Consider the following 18,834-nt stretch of genomic DNA (forward strand, 5'->3'; position numbering starts at 1 on the left):
ACTTTCGCAGGTCATGCAACACGGGTGAGTTCGAGACCCTTTTTCAGTTGCCACTGGCAACGCGAAGGGTGTGGAAAGTGGAGGCAGCATGGCAGCTTGGCAGCTGGTACTCCAATGCAATGGACGTGCTCTTAGTGGTGGCCTGGTCCCATCATTACCTTGATGGTCGTGCATAATAAATCAACAGGCATGCATAATTAATGCTGCCAATGCTCGGTAAAAAGGTAAGGAGTGGAAAAAGGAGGAAAGGATTGCTTGAATGTGACAGTCTCATTAGTTCCCACACAGCATACATGCGAATGTCAAAAATATTTGTACAAAAGTGTAGCATACATTGCAGCGTTTTTGTTGCCAGCGCACGACGAGATACAAAGATAGTTTGCTAGCTCTAATTCCACTAATTTTTGCGTATTTGTTTTAAGCTGAAGTAAACACAACTGGAAATAGAGAATACCCTGTAAAACTGTTCTTATTAAATAATTAACAACATTCCAACCAATAAGCAAAGTGGAGAAAGATTGATTGGCTGGTAAAAAGTGCATAATACTGTCACTGCGTTGATTTGCTTTAAGATTTACATTCCTTGCTTTAGATAGTTTCTTTGAAATGAATGAACTCATGAGGAAATGCGAAATAGATAAAATTACGTATCAACCTCATTAATTTCCCCACAATTGCTTTCCATTTAAAGTTTCCCTCTGGAAATCAACATGGTGCTTTTAGATTCTGATAGTTTGCCTTGCTTTCCTTGGCTTACCCGTAACGCGTGCGCAGAGCGGCGCTCGAAAGTGACCAGAAGCGCCCGAAACTATCCATCATCAGAGGGCCCACCGGTGGGTGGGCGCCACCTCATGTCCCCCTTGCGGGGTCCCGGTGCTCCGTGCCCCCGGAACACCGCCAGCCCCGCACCAGCTGGACGCTCTAATGAGTCACGTTGCCAGCTGCCAACTGTTGAGGGGCGGCGTGACACACAAAAGGGCGACTGACGCCTCCACTCGCTGCTCCTCCTGTCCTGCCAGGCCAACTGGGTGGCTGGCTGGCTGACTATGTTTGCTGGTTTTGTCCTGAATTGACAAATTTCCTTTCACACAAAACTAAAATGGTGGCAACTTTTGTCCGCCGTTCACGGCCGTCGTGCGGCAAGGAAAAACAACTGAAATACGTGCTCTTGAGCGCGCGCGACACTCAACACTCAACGCTGGCAACAACTACGGCCCAACTATGGCCATAAGCCGCCGACGGAGCGCGGATTTCAAGACGCTCGAACGCCGACGACGCCGTCAACAAACAGTTGGCACGGCCAAAAACACACTCGCAGCGAAGGGAAGAGAGGAAGGTGGATGCACTGGGAAAAACGAACAGCAATCATAATGAAATTTCCAATAAGAATGAAAATTGTAATAGCATATAGTGCAGAAAAGTTATGATCATAGCTAATGTTAATATTTCATACACACAGAATATTATATACGATAAGCTAAGATCAAAATATTTGGTATAAATATTTATTTAGTACTAGCTACTAACTCTGTGCATGTTTATTTCTTATGTTGACGAACTATATATTGAACTGTAACAATATTTCTCTAAGTGCACAACAGAGAACATGAAACTAAAAGAGCGGGCGTCCAAAATGGCGTGCAACTATTTACATATGTTCTTGAATCAGACGGGCGACAGTGCCGCCTGCGATTGCATGCACCTGGCATGGGAGTTCCTATACCTATACCTCTATACCTATGTATACCCTACATACACACCTATAGTTATAGTAATCGCAGGACTAATCCACACTGCCGCCCCAAATATTGGGCACTCCGCGTACATTTGAATGTTTGCACGATGCGAGTGCGCCATAAATTAAAAGTAAATTTGCCAAAATAATTCGTGCATTTCAATTAGCTGCTAACGGCTGGCAATTATGATGATGATTGCATTCGGTTGCTTTAAAATGTGGCCGATATGCAAATGTTATACATTTCATAGGCATTTATGCGGAAATTGGTTCAACATTTAGCAACAATATTGTGGCGGATTTTTGGCGAGCTGTTTGCATATGGTGAGATGTCTAATATATGGGGCACATCAAGAACGATTGTGGTTGCATTGTGTTTTCAACGATATATTATGCTAAGTGGCATTCATGCGTTCACCTTTATCTTTAAGATTCTACTAAACGTAGAATTTTTACATTTAATGATACACACTTCTTAACCCATATCTTAACATTTCTCAACCAATTCGTTTCTTAAAAGTGCATATAAATGCAACAGTTGAATTCCCTTCGGCAACATAAGTGGCTTGCATTTTTTTTTTTTTGCTGCATCACGCATACGCAGCGTGTGCCGCGAAGCAGCATGTTGCATGCTCAATATGCGCGGCATGGACTGTTGCTTCTGAGTCGCATTATTATTTATGGCCGCATGCCGTGAAAAATGTCAGTTGGCGACAAGTGTTGTTCAAATGGCATGCACGGTTGCCACAACAACAGCAGCAGCAGCAGCAGCAATAATGACAAACCATACGGGCATACAAAAGCATTTGGCGCTCAATTTGACGTGAAACGTGTGGAAACCGAAGGAGAACTTGGGTACGGGGAAACTCAATACAAATAGCTCTGCCTGTCCTTTGTCGTCGACATATCCTTTTGCCACCCACCAGTGCCGGCGGACCGAACACCCCAAACCCGAAAAACCGGAGAGGGAAAGCCACAGAAAAATGGGCAACGCAACGTGGAACAGGCGAGCAGCAGCGAGCAGAAGTAACCACAGACATCAGCAGCTAAACAGCCGAAGTGCTGAGTCCAAGCCGAAGGCTGGCCCGTTCGGTTGCCAAGGCAACTTCGTCGGGTTCACAACAAAAGGATAAGCCAAGCCAAAGTCCTCGGGACAGGACGACCAGCCAGCCAGCCAGTAAACTAGTCAGCAAGTCAAGCCGGAGCTCAGTTGCAGCAGCGCAACGCATTTGCCCAGACGCACAACTCGCGGTTCGCGGCCAAAACTAAGAGTTACGGAAATAGACTTGCCTTGGCCATCGATCGTTCTACCAGTTACACTCAGAAAAAAAAAAGGCTATAATGGCTTAAAGTTTTAAATGCATTGAGTTATGCAAACAATGTGGCTATGAAAAAGTGTTAATTCCTTAGAAAGGAAAAAATCGTATCGAATTCCAAACCTCTTTGCAAGTTCATGATTATAGTGCATTAAAATAATATATATATGTACATAATACTACATAAATAATAACATATGATAGATAAAGGTGACGCAAATTTAATTTCAACTGTGAAAACTATTAAAAGAAAATAAATAAACTTTAAGAAGATATTAATGAAATATATCCTCAAACTTACTTAATCCATAAATTTGTATGAAATTCGAAAATAAATATTTAAACATATGACAAGTCAAGGAAACTTTTATAAAAAAGTATTAAACTTGTGTTTCGTTTAGTGTTTGTGTTAGTTTTAGTCCAAAGTTTTATGTTTGACTCGGTGCTGCTGTCGTGCTGAAGTCGCCGTAGCCTTCGGCTCGTCGATTTGCGAGGGCTAGCTCCTGGCAGTCGCCTTTCGTCCTTGCTGCGGTCTAGAGCCGAGGTATTCGCTGTTAGCCAGGCTAGATGCGCCTCCTTCGGGGCTGAAGTGTGCGTGCTAATGGCCATGTAATGAGTGCGCCGCGCTAATCGTTATGCAATCGCCGTGGCTCGATTTCCACTCGCAGTGAAATGTCTCTCAAACGTTATGCAACTCTGCTGGCCTTTGGTCAAAATCAGAATCAGAATCACACAATCCCGGCCACAACAATATCGCTGGTTTCCACAACGGAACCACCATTGCCGCCATCATCATCTTCGTCAGCGTTTGGAAGTTTCGTCAGCGAGGAACAGCTGCAGTCCCAGGAGCATGTCTCATCCTCCTCCTCGATTGTCACACACACCACCTACTACACCGGCGGATTGGGGCAATATCACCAGCAGCGCAGTGGCTCCGGATCCGTCATCTCGGGCGTCGGTGGCGGCGGAGGACCTAGTGGACCCCAGACATATGCAAATGTTGTCAACGGCAATGTGAATCTGCTGCTCGGCGGGTAAGTCTGTCCTGCCAGTTGGAACATACGACTGATGCGAAGTTCAAGCGATAAGTTAAGTCACCTTTTGGCCCGTGGGAAATGCGAAAGAGTGTCTGGAAGTTTTGGCAAATAGCTGAGCATTCCCCTCAGTCATTTGGCAATTAATTAATTAGAGTTGCCAAGAAAGTTCGCCCAAAACAATTGGCTTCGCAGCTAACGAGAGCGGAATTGTTCAAGTATTTACATTTTAAAGAAGCTCTCTTCAGTATTTTTAAAGGATACCGCAATCATTTCATATAGATAATTCATACGAAATGTGGCTGTCATTCCAGCTAATAGTTTACTGCCACAAGTTAGTTTGCCATTCAATAATCAGAGCTAACCACTAAGTTTTCGTTCGACAACAAGGAGCATCTTGAAAATTCCAGTGAAATGTTTGCAGCAAGTACCCCTTTGGTAAGAACACTCAAGAAGCATATTACAAGATACTACCATAGATCATAATGCCTGGCACCACTTGATTTATGGGAAGGAGCTGCGAATTAATAAGCATCAACAGCAAGAGAAGATGTCAGGCTTCCGCTCTTCTGCGCTGAAAATCATAATTATAATTGTGCCGGGGCATTTTTTTACTTTCGGTTTTGCTTCGTCGAAACCCTAGCATCCTAGCACTGGCTTTGCTTGTTAATAAAATGTAAAAAAAAAAAAAAACTTTCATGTGCAACACGAGCTATTCTATTTTTTCGGAGTAACCGCAGAGCAACAAAGAGGTTTTGTAAACACGCTTTTATGGGGTTTTCTTAGTGTCTGCAAACATCACGCGCGACCCACACAAGCCAAAAAAAAAATTTATTTTAACTACTTTTTTATCGATTGTCTTGGGCAGTTCATTGAAAATAGCTAAAATAAAAAACCGGAGTGGGGGAAATCGCTGTTGTCTGTTTTCGTCGCTGCGGAATGGGAAGGCCGGAAAAGCTGAGCCCCCCAAAAAAAAGGGCCCTAATGAACTGTTGACATGCGAGAAATTGCGTGAACCGGGAAAAATGAACAGCCAAAAAAAAAAAACAAAAAAAACGAGCGAGAGAAAAATCGGAGGACGTACGTGGGCCAGTGGAAGACAGTGAACAGACAAGTGGGACACAATGTTGCATTCTAAAGTGGATTAAGTGACGTCATGGAAATGCCTGGAGCTACGAAATCGACACGACACGAAACCATTTCCGACCAAATAAACCAGTGGGTTTCAATAAACCGACATAAATTGGCCGACAGCGCTAAAAGGAAAATTTGATAACTGGCAATCCAGTTGATAGTGGTGGGGTCATTTCGGATTTATTGACGAATTAAGGAACAGATAGAGCTACACCTTTCCGAATTCACTGATACCAGCTATGGGGAATTTGTTGACCAAATTTCAAGGCATATTGTGTTTGTTTAATAAACAAAAGCACTTGACATAATCTGACTATTCTAAGCCACCTAACGACAGACAATTAAAATTTGATAAATCCATAATATTAGCTCTTTAGACAAAAGGCGAAATGTGGAATATTATTAGGCTAACACACACATTCTCCAAGCCGATTTGAAATGTGTGTGTGTGTGTGTGTGTGTTTGTGGCAGCTTAGTTAAATCGAGATAATTGGCAATATGCTCTACATTTCATACTTGCGAGCATTGAAATTGCCCTTTGTTTGGCTGCAAGATGAGTTGGGAGTCGAATTAAAAGCCAAAACTGCATTATCTAATTAAAACCGAGAAGGCAAGAAGAGTAATTTCCGCTACCATGATGTATAAATGTCAATATTTCGTGGCAAATTTATGCTATCAAAATGCTGGCAAAGCCAACCCAATATAAATAAACATACAAGCACTAGCAATTTGTATGGCAAAATTAATAAATACCGAATGCGTATTAATACGTTATTATCGCACTGGTCATTTATCGAAGGCCCGCAATCAATTTCGTGTCACCAGCCAAAGCAAATAAATATGTTTGAATGTTGGCCTGATGTCTGTTTCGTCGTTGGAATAACATTATAACATTCAATGAATAGCATTGCATTCACATCCCCGTTCGATTTAATTTGTTGCAGAGCAATGCTTTCCCTGGTGACGACTATATTGTGTGTGGTCTGCTATTGTTGCCATCGCAACATCAAAAAGCGAACGGAGGCCGCCTACAGGCAGCAGCAGCATCAGTGGCTCGAGGGCGATCCCAACATGGAAATATACAGCGTGGAGCAGGTGAGTTGGAGGAGCTAATACGAGTATATGCTCAAAGCCTATGCATAGATGGTCCATGATGCCCGGGGTTCTGGCAGAGAGCTTTGTTGTCCACCCAGCCATAGTTGCAAACGGATGTCAACGGCATTCCAAGTGGATGATAGTTGGGCCACAATGGAAGTGGACGACGGACATCATTGCTTATTCGGGGGAAACCAGAATTTTATTAATCATATCCAGTAATGGCAGTATGTGCTATTTACTTCTCTTTGGTGGTTCAAATAAGTAGCACACATTCCAAACGTGTGTGAAAAATGGGAGAGTAAGTCTGGCTCTTAAATAAATAAAGTTATACAAGTCCTAGGCTTACATTAACCAGATTCAAAGCATGCTAAATACCTAAATGAATGGCAATTTATCAGTGATTGGCTTGTCAATTTGCTTTTGTCAATACGAATACAATTTCAAAGCGATCAAATGCTAAAAATCAATTAGCGACTATTAAGTTTAAGTGCTGGCTGAAAAGAGTGCAAATATATACATATATGATATTAAGCAAACTACACAACAAACTTTCCAAGCAAACAATTTAGTTTTTTCGATTTCAGCTTTCAGCTTCAATCAAATCAGCCCAGTTTTCCAATTGGTGGCCGAAATCACAATAATAATAATAATAATATCCACCATTCTGATGTTTTAGGCATTTGGGCGCTAGAACAACACACAATCCGGCCATAATTGTCCCTTTTCAAGTGTAAGCCAACATTTCGTGGCGACAGTTTGAAAGTAAGTCGAAAACTGAAAGTGCGGGAGAGGATGGAGCAGCAGGAGTGTAATGGATATTTATGCGCCGCATTTAACAGGTGCCACATCCGGGGGAAAGTGGGTTCAGTTGACCAAAAGGGCGCGACAATTGCGGCTGGCCATACAGCCAGCCAAGCCAGTGCAAGTGGCCCAGAAGTCGCACTCACTTGGCCGTGCTCTTTATTAGGTTACGAGCCGCCTTCCCATTCGGCCCACAATCCACCGACCAACCCGCAAACCAACCAAACAACCATCCAACCACCCACCAGCCCCACCATAGGCCATCATTCAGTTCATTGTTGTTTGTTGGCCCGCTGGGAAAGGGGGGTGGGGGGAAAGTGGCGGCAAAAGGCTCCACGTAAATCAACGTTAGTCTGGCCAGGCACAGATGTCAACTGCGGACAGAAGAAGGCGGGTTTCTAGCACGGGAGCATGGGAGTGGCAATAGGAATGAGAATGGGATTGCAGATTGCGCGGCAGAGACAAATAAATTTATGATGTGTGCAATTTAAACTTTTTATTTGATCGCGTAAATTTCACTTGTCCACCGCGTCTCCATTAAGAAAGTAATTTACAGAGCGACCAAGCGGAGATCGGCAATTAGTCACGACCTTGAGAGTTATATACCAGCTCCACATCAGGGAAAAATTACATTGCTTTTAGAAAATCAAACCTTACAATCTTTGCAAATTCCTCTTTTATCCTCCTGCTAATCGATTTTAATTGTTCGTTTAATCCCTCAGTGCTACGAGACTTCTGGCCTGTTCCTAGGCGACTCCACTGATGGTCTGTCCGCCGTGCCCGCCTTGCACCACGAACCACCGCCCTCGTACGATGCAGTGGTGCTGCACGAACAGCAGCTCCACCAGCAGCAGCTGGAGCAACAGCAGCAACAGCAATTACAGCTGCAACTGCAGCAACAGCAACAGCTGCTGATGCAACGCGTCTCGCCGCCGCCAGGATACCGATCCTCGTTGGACATCAGCGGCCAGCCGGCAACGAGCTTCGGTCGCGGCACACCAGATGGCAGTGTGGATGCGGTGGCCAGTGGCAGTGTGCAGTGCGCACCAGGAGGTTCCAATGGCCTGCTGGTCAACAAGCAGTTGCAACTGGCCCTAAATGCCCAATCCTGCTGCTCGCTGCAGCGGGCCGAGGTGGAAAGCATGTGGAATGCTGCTGCGGCGGCGGTGGCTGCCCGGAACGGAAATTGCCTGGAAATGGAGACGCTGCAGGTACGTAAGCCGGCACAGAATGTCAGATTGAACACCTTCGGACGGCGGTACCTGCAGCAAAGCCATCAGCATAGTGCAAACCACTACCGGCGTGGCTGTCCGCTGTGCGGCAAGTTCCGCTATGAAGGTGAGGTCGATGATGAACCACTGACCGCTCTGTCCGTGGAGAGCGGTCTGAACATGGGCGGGCGCAGGGAGGAGGATGAGCCGTCTATCTGCCCCTGCCCCAGCGACATCGACAATGGCAATGGCAACCACATTTCTGGTGACGATCTGCAGGATGAGGCCAACGGCAATTTTCTGGCCGCCACTCTCGATGAGCAACCTCAAAATGATGCCGTGCTCTTTTCCATAACTGCTGCCAACGATGAAAACGACAACGCAGCAACATCGGACACACCATCAACTTCCGACGCACCAGCAACATCCCACGGGCAATCGGGGGAGGATGAGCTGGCCACAGGCCAGCAGAAGGAGCAAGAGGAGCAGAACTTGGACAACATCAACGAGAATGGAATCATCAGCCTGGACATGAGCAAAATCATCGATAGATCGGGGCTGCCCACATACGAGGGTGCCATCAAACTGGAGTCCAGTGGTTATGTGTGAGCCTAACAAGCAGTTCACATTAGTTGTATGGCTGCAAACCGAAACCTAAACCACAATCGTGCTTTAACTATGATTAAGATAGGTTGAGATTGGTGAATTCATGTGTTATTACTGCAGAATAAGAAACTAGTTTAGTTTTCAGTTATTTCATTGAATCTCAACCACCTAAAAAGATGGCTAGAATCTTTCTTTGATATGCTATGAAAAGCACACTTACTTTAGGTGTTTTTGAGTTAAAAAGGTTGACAAAAATATCACGCTCTCAGTACAGAGAAAATAACATTTTAAGCAAAACGGATAACAATAATTTTAACGTTTAAATGTTTTAGAGCTAAGCCAGTGCATATCCCTGTAAATGTTCGTGTCAAGTACTCGTATCAATAAAATCAAAAATTGTAATTGAACGCAACAAGCGGTTTAATAAGCAACCTCAATCCGCAACCTTCGCCTTATTCCACGCGAACAGTTTTTAGTTTAGAATGCTCGGCTGGGCGCAATCCGATTGATTTTGCATTAAAAACGGAGGCGGGAAACGCAGGCGGGATGATAAAAAACGAAAGCAGAGCAAGAAATGGCATGCAAACAAATCGCCAAAGCCAACGTCTAACAAGCGGCAAGAAAACAGCAACACCACCCAACCGCTCGCCGCCCGTCACCACATTTTCCCACCCCTTTGCGATTTTCCACCTCCACTTTTCCGCATCAAACCCAACAAAGCCCCTGGACTAGACGGTATTCCTGGAGCTGTTATAAAAGCAGTGGCGCTGGGTAGACCTGAAATCTTCAGGGCCACCTTCCAGCAATGCCTTCTGGACGGAATCTTCCCAACAAGGTGGAAAAGCCAGAAGCTAGTCCTGTTGCCGAAAGGCAAGGGACCAGCACATGCTGCAAACAGCTACCGCCCTCTATGCCTACTGGATATAGTAGGAAAACTGTTCGAACGTATCCTGTATACCAGAATAGAGGCAATCACCGAGAGCATCAACGGCCTGGGAAGTCATCAATATGGCTTCCGGAAAGGTAAGAGCACTCTGGACGCTCTTTCGGCCGTTTGTAACATCGCCAAGACCGCTATTTCTGGTGATAGATGGTTAGGGGGCAGGAAGGAATACTGCGCAATTGTGACTCTGGACGTAAGGAACGCTTTCAACACCGCCAGATGGCCCGTAATCCTCGCGGCCATGTACCGTATGGGGATCCCGGAGTACCTAAGGATAGTCGTTGGCAGCTACTTTAGGGACCGGGTCCTATGGTACGATACGGAAGATGGCCCAAAAAGATACCGAGTTTCGGCAGGTGTTCCCCAAGGATCGGTACTTGGACCAATCCTGTGGAACATTATGTACGATGGGATCTTGGGCATCAACAGGCCCGTAGGAGTAGAGCTGCATTGTTTTGCTGACGATGTGGCAATCACAGCTGTCTCGAAAACAATCGCAGGGTTGGAAGACAAATGCAACTCTACGATCGGTGCTGCCATCCGCTGGCTCGAGAAAGCCGGGCTAGCAATAGCGGCTCACAAGACCGAAGCAGTCCTACTAAGCAGCAGGAAAAAGGTGGAGAACATGCTGGTCTCCGTCAAGGGTACACAGGTGACCTCTCAAGAGTCCCTAAAGTACCTGGGGGTAATGATAGATCGCAGACTATCGTTCAAGGACCACGCGAGCCACGCCAGCAAGAAGGCAGCAATCACAGCCTCTTCGTTGGCGAGGCTTATGCCCAACGTCGGAGGCCCAAGACACCCGGCCAGGAAACTGCTGGTGTCAGTAGCAAAGGCTTCGCTACTATACGCTGCACCAGTCTGGAGCAATGCCACTGGCAGGGTCTCATACCTGAAAGGAGCTCGTTCGGTGCTACGGTCAATGTCTCTGAGGCTCATTAGAGGTTTCAGGACCATATCCGAAGACGCGGCGCTAGCGCTGGCAGGCCTGCCGCCGATTGATCTGGAGATCAAGGCTCTCAGCCTAATGCGGAGTGGCGCTTCCAGGCAAGAGGCACACGAGTGGCTATTAGGTGAATGGCAGAGTAGATGGCAAACGTCGCGACGGGGGAGGTGGACTTATCAGCTCATCCCAGAGATGACGGTTTGGGCAGAGTGCCAACACAAATGCTTGGACTACCACCTAACCCAGTTCCTCACGGACCATGGCTGCTTCCGGGCCTATCTACTCCGGTTCCGTCACGTAGAGTCAGCCCAATGCTTGTTCTGCGTCGACGGTGAAGAAACAGCAGAACATGTGCTAATGCACTGCTCCAGGTTCACGGCGGAGAGAGAGCAGCTAAAGACGCTGTCAGGTTCCCCGTTCAGCCCTAGTGGCTTGTTCGCGGCTATGATGGCGAACAGGGGGGCTTGGGAGCGGGGACACAGCATTATCATTAATATGATGAAGCGTGTCCGATCAGACGAGATGGCCAACAGAGTGGATGTCTAAGCCCAAACTGGTGTCCTGGGTGACGGCGGGCGAAGAATTCATCCTCAGCGTCCCCGGCTCGTCGTAAAAGGCGACTAAAGGGTGGAAGGAGGAGCCCCCATGGACTACACTGAAGGAAGGGAGTGCGACCTGGCCTCACATCCTGCTCACCGAAGTCATACCTTGACTGGCAGTCCCGGTGAGCGAGCAAGGACTGTAGAGCACGCGGAGGTTTTTGTTTTAGTACGTAGGCATAATTCCAATAGGGCTTATGAATCGTGCATGCCACCTACGGACGGTAGGTGGTATCTTTAGAAGATTTTAATTTTCCTACCGTAAGTCAAATAATAAAAAAAAAAAAAAAAAAAAAAAAAAAAAAAAAAACCTCCACTTTTCCACCAGAGACAACGGGCTTCTGTCTCTGTCTTTTCGTCTGGATCATTCGCATGAGGAGAGCGGCGAATATTCAGGGGCGCAAAGTGTCACCATGTCGGCTACGTTATTCTCTAACTCAAGAATTTAGCTTGTATACATCAATAATTTAACCAAAATCATCTTTAAATAACTTTTGAGAGTCAAAATGCATCAAGTATACGCACCGTTCGCCCACTTGAAATTACTTCAGTGAAACTGAAGCGCGGGTATGTGAGAAAATAAATCGTTTTCAATTGTGGGTTATGTTTTACGCTTATGTGCGGTCAAGCGATGGCACAAAAAACAAAACCAAAAGGGGGACTCAGAACCCTTGTTTTGCCTTGGCTACCTTTTCTTTTGCCCTCGTGCCACATTGCAATGGAAATGGTAACAAGAAACTTGTTCAGTAGTTGGCTCCCATCATTGTGCACAATTTCATTTGACAGCCATCGCAGGGGTAACAAGTTCTCGGCGTTTATGCAACCTTGAATGGCTCAAGTGGGTGGTTGGATAATGTGGCGAATGTAATTATGCATGTAAGTTACACTTGAGATCACATTTAAGCCAGCACAACCCTTAATCAAAGCGCAACCCAGTGTGATTTGTTTATTATTGAACAAAATTCTAGTTGAATGCCACCGGTTTTAGAGAATGATTTCGTTTAACACTCGTACCGTCGTGTTAGCAGCATTTGAATTGAATTTTTCACGTTAGCACCGGCAATAAATAGAAATAACTTAATTTTGGTTTATTTATGGCCATGCCAGCGCGATTTCTGGGCCACGTATTAACACAATTTCGATGATCCGGCCAAGAGGAGCGCGCTTTGTTGGTAATTGCAAACAACTGAAAGCAATGCGTCGTCTGCCGCTGACGGCGGCACAACAAGTCGCAGCCGCTTCTGCCGCTGCTGCTGCTACTGCTGCTGCCGCTGTCGATTGGCAACCGCAGCTGATGGGTGGGAAAGCGGGCGGAAAATGGGTGGGAAAATGATAGAAAAGAGAGCACCAGACGCCAGCTAATGTGCATGTGTGGAGGCCAAAAACAAAATAGAGCAAACGAGAGCTGAACATGAAACTGAACCCAGCTGAACTCGTGCTTGGCAAGGGTGGTGTGCTGGCCGGGATTGAGCGCAACTGGGGGCTTTAGAGGTGGCATCACAAACTGCGCAGCACCGTTTGACCCTTTCCATCGCAAAACAACACCCCTCCGCCACCCCCCCCCCCCCCCCCCCAGCAACCCGTTCGATTTATTAATAACACCAGAAGAGGCACACGAGGGTAAACCGAATGGGCGAATTTCTAGCTTGGATGGCATGGATTGCGAGGTGTGAGCATCAGCAGCACTTTGCCAACAGCCTCTCGTATTTATAATTGCTGCAAATTGCCGCTTAAAAACTTGTGTTCCTGCCGGGGCATCGGGCCAAACTACTCGAGCCACTTACGACGATGTCAGCGTCATCAGCATGGGATGGGAGTGCCAGGCACGTGCTTGAAATAGACTCCATCACTAAATATAAACCATTTGGCATTTGCTATGACCCAAAAATTCAGATCGAAGTGGTGCGAAGAGAAGACCAAATCATAGGTGATTTAGGGAATTGTTAAGTCAAAACGAGTATGTATTATAACACATATTCTTCTAACCTAGCATTTTACATTAAATGGAATAACTAGAATGTTTTAATGTTATCTAATTTATTTTACATTTTATTATACTTCATAATAAGACTAACCTTAAAGTGGCAATTTCTATATGCGAATACATTTCCCAAGAAAACCTTATCGCAAACACAACTCAAAATCACAAATGGTGAAAAGAATCTAATTATAAAACGACTATATATATACAGATATATAGATTTTGTAAATATATTTAATTTCTTGTTAATTTTTCTTTTATACTGGGATATACAAAACAAGAAAATATTTTTATTATTTTGAATACTTTCATTCAAGAACGTGCTTATCGGTTCCCGCCAAGCGAGAAGTCAGTCCGTAAGTCTATGTACAATTTGTCGCATAAATTGTTGATTACATTTAAGACTGGCGACTGGCACAATGACTACGTAAGGGGAGTTCCAGACAAGCCAAGTCTTAACAATTGCTGATAGTTTGTTGGGATCGTTCTTTTTTTTTTGGAGATACCAAAAACGGTAGCGTACGCGTTTTCCAGGATAGCGATCCCAAACACTTATCAGCTAATGTGAAGTACACAGTAATTCTACGATTAGTTGCGAGCCACTGTACATATATCTCACTTCCGCTCACCCGATCGTCAGCTGGAATTCTCGTGGGGCAATAAATATAATATACATATAATGTGTATATTATTATGTACACAGTATCTTGAATGCGACGAGACTACGGCAGCAGAAATTGAGCAAGTCATGAGGTAATGGGGCCAAGCCGCAAAGGAGAGAGGCAATCCGAAAGTAAGAGTGCAAATACTGAATAGCCAAAAAATATTACAGTGCACGTACTAACAAATATCAGTGGCGTAAACTGTGTTTCTTTATAAAAGGGGTGCATTACTTTTTATTTCTTACAAATGAAATGGTTAACTTTATTTTAGGTAAACTATTTATTATCTTGGAATATGTTGGGATGTGTATATGGGGGCACATACAACTTTTAATACAAAAAAAAACAAATTAAATCCATAAATATCATTCATATATGTATAAATATTCTTATTGTTATCACTATGTGCCAAATTAAAAAGAATATCTTCAACATGAAAGGGGAAGTTCAAAGGGGGTTTCCTGGTATTTCTGAATGGACATTTCAGCCCACTGCCGCTTTTTGGGGTTTAAGCCCCTCCCAAATTCACTGCGTAAGCCTCTGCCCAAGCGCGCACACACACAGGCGCGTAAATACTGCGGACAGATGTACATACATACAGACATCTCATCCGTGTACTTATAGACTTACCCACACTGCGTATGGAAATGCTCTTTGCATGTCCTTATTTCCTCCGTCGGCAGGACAACTGTGGTCGCTCCGAAGGGATGGGGCGGGGTGCGGGGCTAGCTACTGCTGCGATTCTAGGGTATTGCTGGTGCGGTTCAGATAAGCGTGCAACTGGCAGGTGCGCCAACGAATGGCTGCCTATGTGGCGTGTGTGTCCTATTGCTTTTGCGACTTCTGTGCGGCGACTGGCGTTACATTTTTACATATTTGTATTCGGCAATCGACTTATTTGTGCTGCAATGTACGAGTAATTCACACAAAGTGCACACGACCACAGGAGTGCGAGCGAGCAAGACGACGAACAACGGGTGCGGAGCGGTAATGCGGTCGGTATTGCATGGCATCCAGTATTTTGAGTACGGTACAGACAGTAATTAAACAAATGCACGGACCGCTTTTGCCATTGGCGTCGTTAGTTTTCCTGCTGGGCAAACATTTATTGCAAAAAAACAACAAAAAACAAAATCGGCAACTGACCGTACGAAAATGGCGTTGAAATACCATCTTAGTCATATGAAAAATACCGAAAACGGGACGGTATATACAACCGAATATTATACTGGGAAATACCAAAACATACTGGGACGTCAAATGAAGGTAAATATAAGAATGTGCGTCAAATTGGTATTAATGGATATAAATAAATAAAAATGCAACAATGTACGAAAGCATATCAAGAAATTATACCAAACATGCAATTGAAAAATCGGCTCCTACTCTTTGAAGAGTATCTCCACTCGCAGAGCTTGTAACACGCTAGACCACCATAAATAGTTTACGTAGTGACGAATCAGACACCCTCCGAAGGCCACTAACCATCATTCAGGAAAATGCTTTGATACTTAATTCGAAATATGTTTTCAAAGCATAATTGTATAAATGAAACATTAACTGTACCAATTTAGGAAAGAACAATTGTTTGGGGAAAACATCTATAGAATGGCAATTTAATGATTTACGTTGTAAAAGCGGTTTAAAACTTTTTTCTTAAACTTATCCAAAATTTATCAAAATATTAATAATTAGATAAAACACAGCAACATTTTATGGCAATGTGTATTTCAAATGCTTGTTTTTGTTTTATTTAAGTATCAGTAGTGTACACAATGTTAAGTTTAAAAGAGGCAGGTCCAAAACTAAGTCGATTTGTTTCTGAATTGACTTGGTGGAAAAGGTATTTGGGCGGTCGCATTGCGAATTGATTGCTTTGTACATTATGTTACTAACCTTACCTAATTAACACAATAACATGGGTTAGAGACAAATTTATGGGTCTAGTGCTGTTGGATTAAATTACTTAAATATATATATATATATATATATATATATATATATATATATATATATACATATTTGTATATACACGCTTCGGCACTTTGAGAAGTCTGGATCTGTTGCGTGGGTATTTGGTTTGAGGCTCTAGTCTCCCATGTAAACGAAATCGTCATCCTGGACGTCATCGTTTTGGCGCACAGCCATGGCAGTTTCCACTAGATAATAGAGACACTTGTACTTGCCCTCCTCATCTGAACTGGTGCCTAAGCGAGATTTTAAAATAAAATTATAAAAATGTTATAAAATAATTAAAAAGTTGAATAAAAACAGGTATAGGTTACCCTGCGATAGAGCAGATAATTGACTCTGGCCAGCTTCTGCTTCGGCACCGGTAAACACCTCGTCCGCCTGTAGATTGTCACCAATGTCCTGTTGATTGGAGTTGGTAGGATCGATTGTCTGGATTTCTGAGGCCTGTATTATATTCAGCTCGCTTTCAAAGTCTGTCAACTGTTGATTCACTTTAGGAGTAAAAGAGTTGGATATTACCAAAGAAACCGAGCTCTAAGTCTGCAAACTTCACTCACCGTCACGCTTCGCAGTCTGATTGCGATTCCAGATGGCGGTATTCTGAACAGATGCCTTAGAACCAGAGGTACCTGGATTATTGCCAGCCGAAGTGCTGACTTCCTCAGTCCCAAATACAGTTCTGGAATTGCAGAGGCCGAGATTACAATATTTTCTTAATACATCCACATAGCTACTTACTTTATAACGCTCTGCCAATCATGGGAGGTCTCGAAGCGTACTTCCTCCTCGCTGTTCGGCCCACAGGACTCGTATCCCTGTGCACTCTCTTCGCCTTCGGACCTGGGGGTAAAAGTAAAATCTTAGCACCGCCAGTCGCACTTGAGTAAGATTTAAGGCTCTGGATCAGTCAATGGGAGCAGAAGCTGTACCTAGGAGACACCACGATTCCGCCGTATGAATCCTTATAGCAGTACATGGTTTCTTGCTTATTCCCAGTCTTCTGCTTTGCTTGCTTGGCATTCTCCCTAGGACTCTTTGCAGCAACCGTCCGCGTTCTTACGCGCTTCGGAGGTCTTGGCTTTTCTTCGTCATCGAACTCTGGCGGCAGCTGGCCAAAAAGGCTGTATGGCAGTATGGATGTGGCAGGACTGGAGTTGGAGCTCGACCCACCAGCACCACCAGAGCCAACCGCCGAACCCCCAATGGCGGCAGCCTTGCGCATCTGATAGTTTTTAATTTTATCGATCATGGTTGCTTGAAGCGAGGAGTGAAGACTTTGAAAGCCCATCGGGTTGTTTGCAATGGCCTGCTGCCAGCTTGGAAGAGGAAAAGGAGTTTGGACGTAGGTGGGATGGGATAGGAGATAGAAGTGACTAACGCTAGGGAAGCAGGTCATAAAGACCGGTTACCAGTTACCTGTAGATGACACTGTCCTCGTACTCCGGCTCCATCTTGACCATTTGTCCGTTGGGGCCCTGCACATACTGTTCAAAGTTGGTCAGCACATTGGCGATGCCCTCGTGAATCTCACCGGCGCCATCCACCTCCTCTGTAGCGCCAACGACCTGGAGTCAAGCAATTTAGTAACTTCAGTGGTATAATGATTGACCAGAAGATAACACACCACTTCGGAAGCAGGACTTCCGTGTGCGGGATTCGGCCCAGTCAAGTTTGCGCCCAACGCACTTGATCTCGAACAGTTGGGGCTAACCTTTTTGCCACGTCGCGATATGGTGAAGTGCAGAGGATCGTTGCCCTCGCGCCTGATCATCTCGGGTAGAATGCGGCGACGGGCATTGATGAACCAGTTGCACACTTGGAGCACCGTCAGATTGGCCTCCTGGGACAGGGTGAACTTCTCCGCATCGCTCGGATAGGCGTTATAGCGGTGCTCATAAAGCCAACGCTTTAAAATCTTTACAGATGACTTGGGCAGATTTCCGCGACGTTTGCGCAGCGACCCATTAATGTCGACGTGGTGTTCACTGTCCACCATCATGTCGTGGTAGTTTTGCACCTGGTTGGCGCCTTGTTCGGTGCTCAGATCATTCCCAACGACGGCGTGAAGGGAATCCTGGTCCAAACTGGAGTCCGAGTGGAAACGGTCACGTCCTGGAGAAAAAAACGGCCATAAACAAGACTGATCTCAACCGGGATATAGGAAACTCACCCTCGTTGTTCAGCAGGCTCGCATGGACATGAGCCTCGTGCATCAGGTCCTTTATGTTCTGCCGTACATGGCGATCCAGGACCATGTTGACCTCCTCTTGTTCCGGCGAGATCATTGCAGCTCAGACTTAAGCTTCAGAAAACAGAAAATTCATTAAAACACAACCAGAATCGGTGTGCAAATATTGAAAGGAAAAGCACAGTAACTTTAATTACAATTTTTGCAAACAGAGAAAATTGACACTTTTTAGTTTCTTTAGGTGTTGTCACCACAGACTTTGAGATTCAACTAACTTTTCCCGAGGGCAGGCAAGTCATTCAGACACCAAAGTCATGGCCAACTAGGGTTCAAAAACAAATTTTTTCAATTGATTTTTAAAAATGGTTCTTTTCAATCGGTCTGCTTGTATCGAACGTATTAAAGTAAGTAATTAAGTACAGGAGAATTTTATAAATATTTAAAATTAATTAAGTTAGGGCCAACTATCGATAACTATCGCACAAACATTGCGCTTGCACACGAGAGACCATGAATATTTAGACAAATTCACTGCGCGCCCAAGTAACGGGCGTCTCGAAATGTACTTTTTACCTTATCCAAAATTTATAAAAATTTTGATTTGTA

General features: G+C 44.8%; 3 protein-coding genes across 7 annotated transcripts in view, besides 1 other annotated feature; 1 reads left to right on the forward strand and 2 right to left on the reverse strand.

The window, feature by feature from the left end:
- Positions 1-15,219, reverse strand: part of fdl (fused lobes) — a 19,883-nt gene extending 4,664 nt beyond the window's left edge. For 3 of the 4 annotated variants that reach the window (NM_001299421.1, NM_001370052.1, NM_165909.3), the window contains exon 1: positions 14,697-15,219. Coding sequence is in view for 1 of the 4 variants with exons in the window: in NM_001299422.1 (NP_001286351.1) it covers positions 12,438-12,454 (17 nt within the window). In the remaining 3 variants the exon portion in view is untranslated. Of the gene's footprint in view, positions 1-12,437; positions 12,595-14,696 lie in introns of those variants that run through there. The other variant, NM_001299422.1, reaches the window with a different exon arrangement.
- Positions 3,558-9,345, forward strand: s-cup (stanley-cup). The gene is made up of 3 exons (NM_136948.3): positions 3,558-4,085; positions 6,164-6,314; positions 7,841-9,345. The coding sequence occupies exons 1-3, from the start codon at positions 3,724-3,726 to the stop codon at positions 8,936-8,938; spliced, it is 1,611 nt and encodes a 536-aa protein (NP_610792.2). The 5' UTR covers positions 3,558-3,723; the 3' UTR covers positions 8,939-9,345.
- Positions 9,637-11,715: a mobile genetic element.
- Positions 15,220-15,781: 562 nt separating the features above from the next.
- Positions 15,782-18,501, reverse strand: vis (vismay). Of its 2 annotated transcripts, none has more exons than NM_078990.3 (8): positions 18,426-18,501; positions 18,211-18,342; positions 17,665-18,152; positions 17,457-17,605; positions 16,779-16,880; positions 16,598-16,719; positions 16,352-16,531; positions 15,782-16,273 (listed from the first exon to the last, which is right to left on the reverse strand). In NM_078990.3, the coding sequence occupies exons 2-8, from the start codon at positions 18,323-18,325 to the stop codon at positions 16,155-16,157; spliced, it is 1,275 nt and encodes a 424-aa protein (NP_523714.2). In that variant the 5' UTR covers positions 18,326-18,342; positions 18,426-18,501; the 3' UTR covers positions 15,782-16,154. The 2 variants fall into 2 exon arrangements, with proteins under 2 accessions (NP_523714.2, NP_788337.1); NM_176157.2 differs by adding an exon at positions 16,970-17,356 and having other exon boundaries at positions 17,752-18,152; positions 18,211-18,501.
- Between the last annotated feature and the right edge of the window lie 333 nt (positions 18,502-18,834).

This window comes from Drosophila melanogaster, chromosome 2R (assembly GCF_000001215.4).
Source record: "Drosophila melanogaster chromosome 2R".
In the NCBI taxonomy this organism is placed as follows: domain Eukaryota; kingdom Metazoa; phylum Arthropoda; class Insecta; order Diptera; family Drosophilidae; genus Drosophila; species Drosophila melanogaster.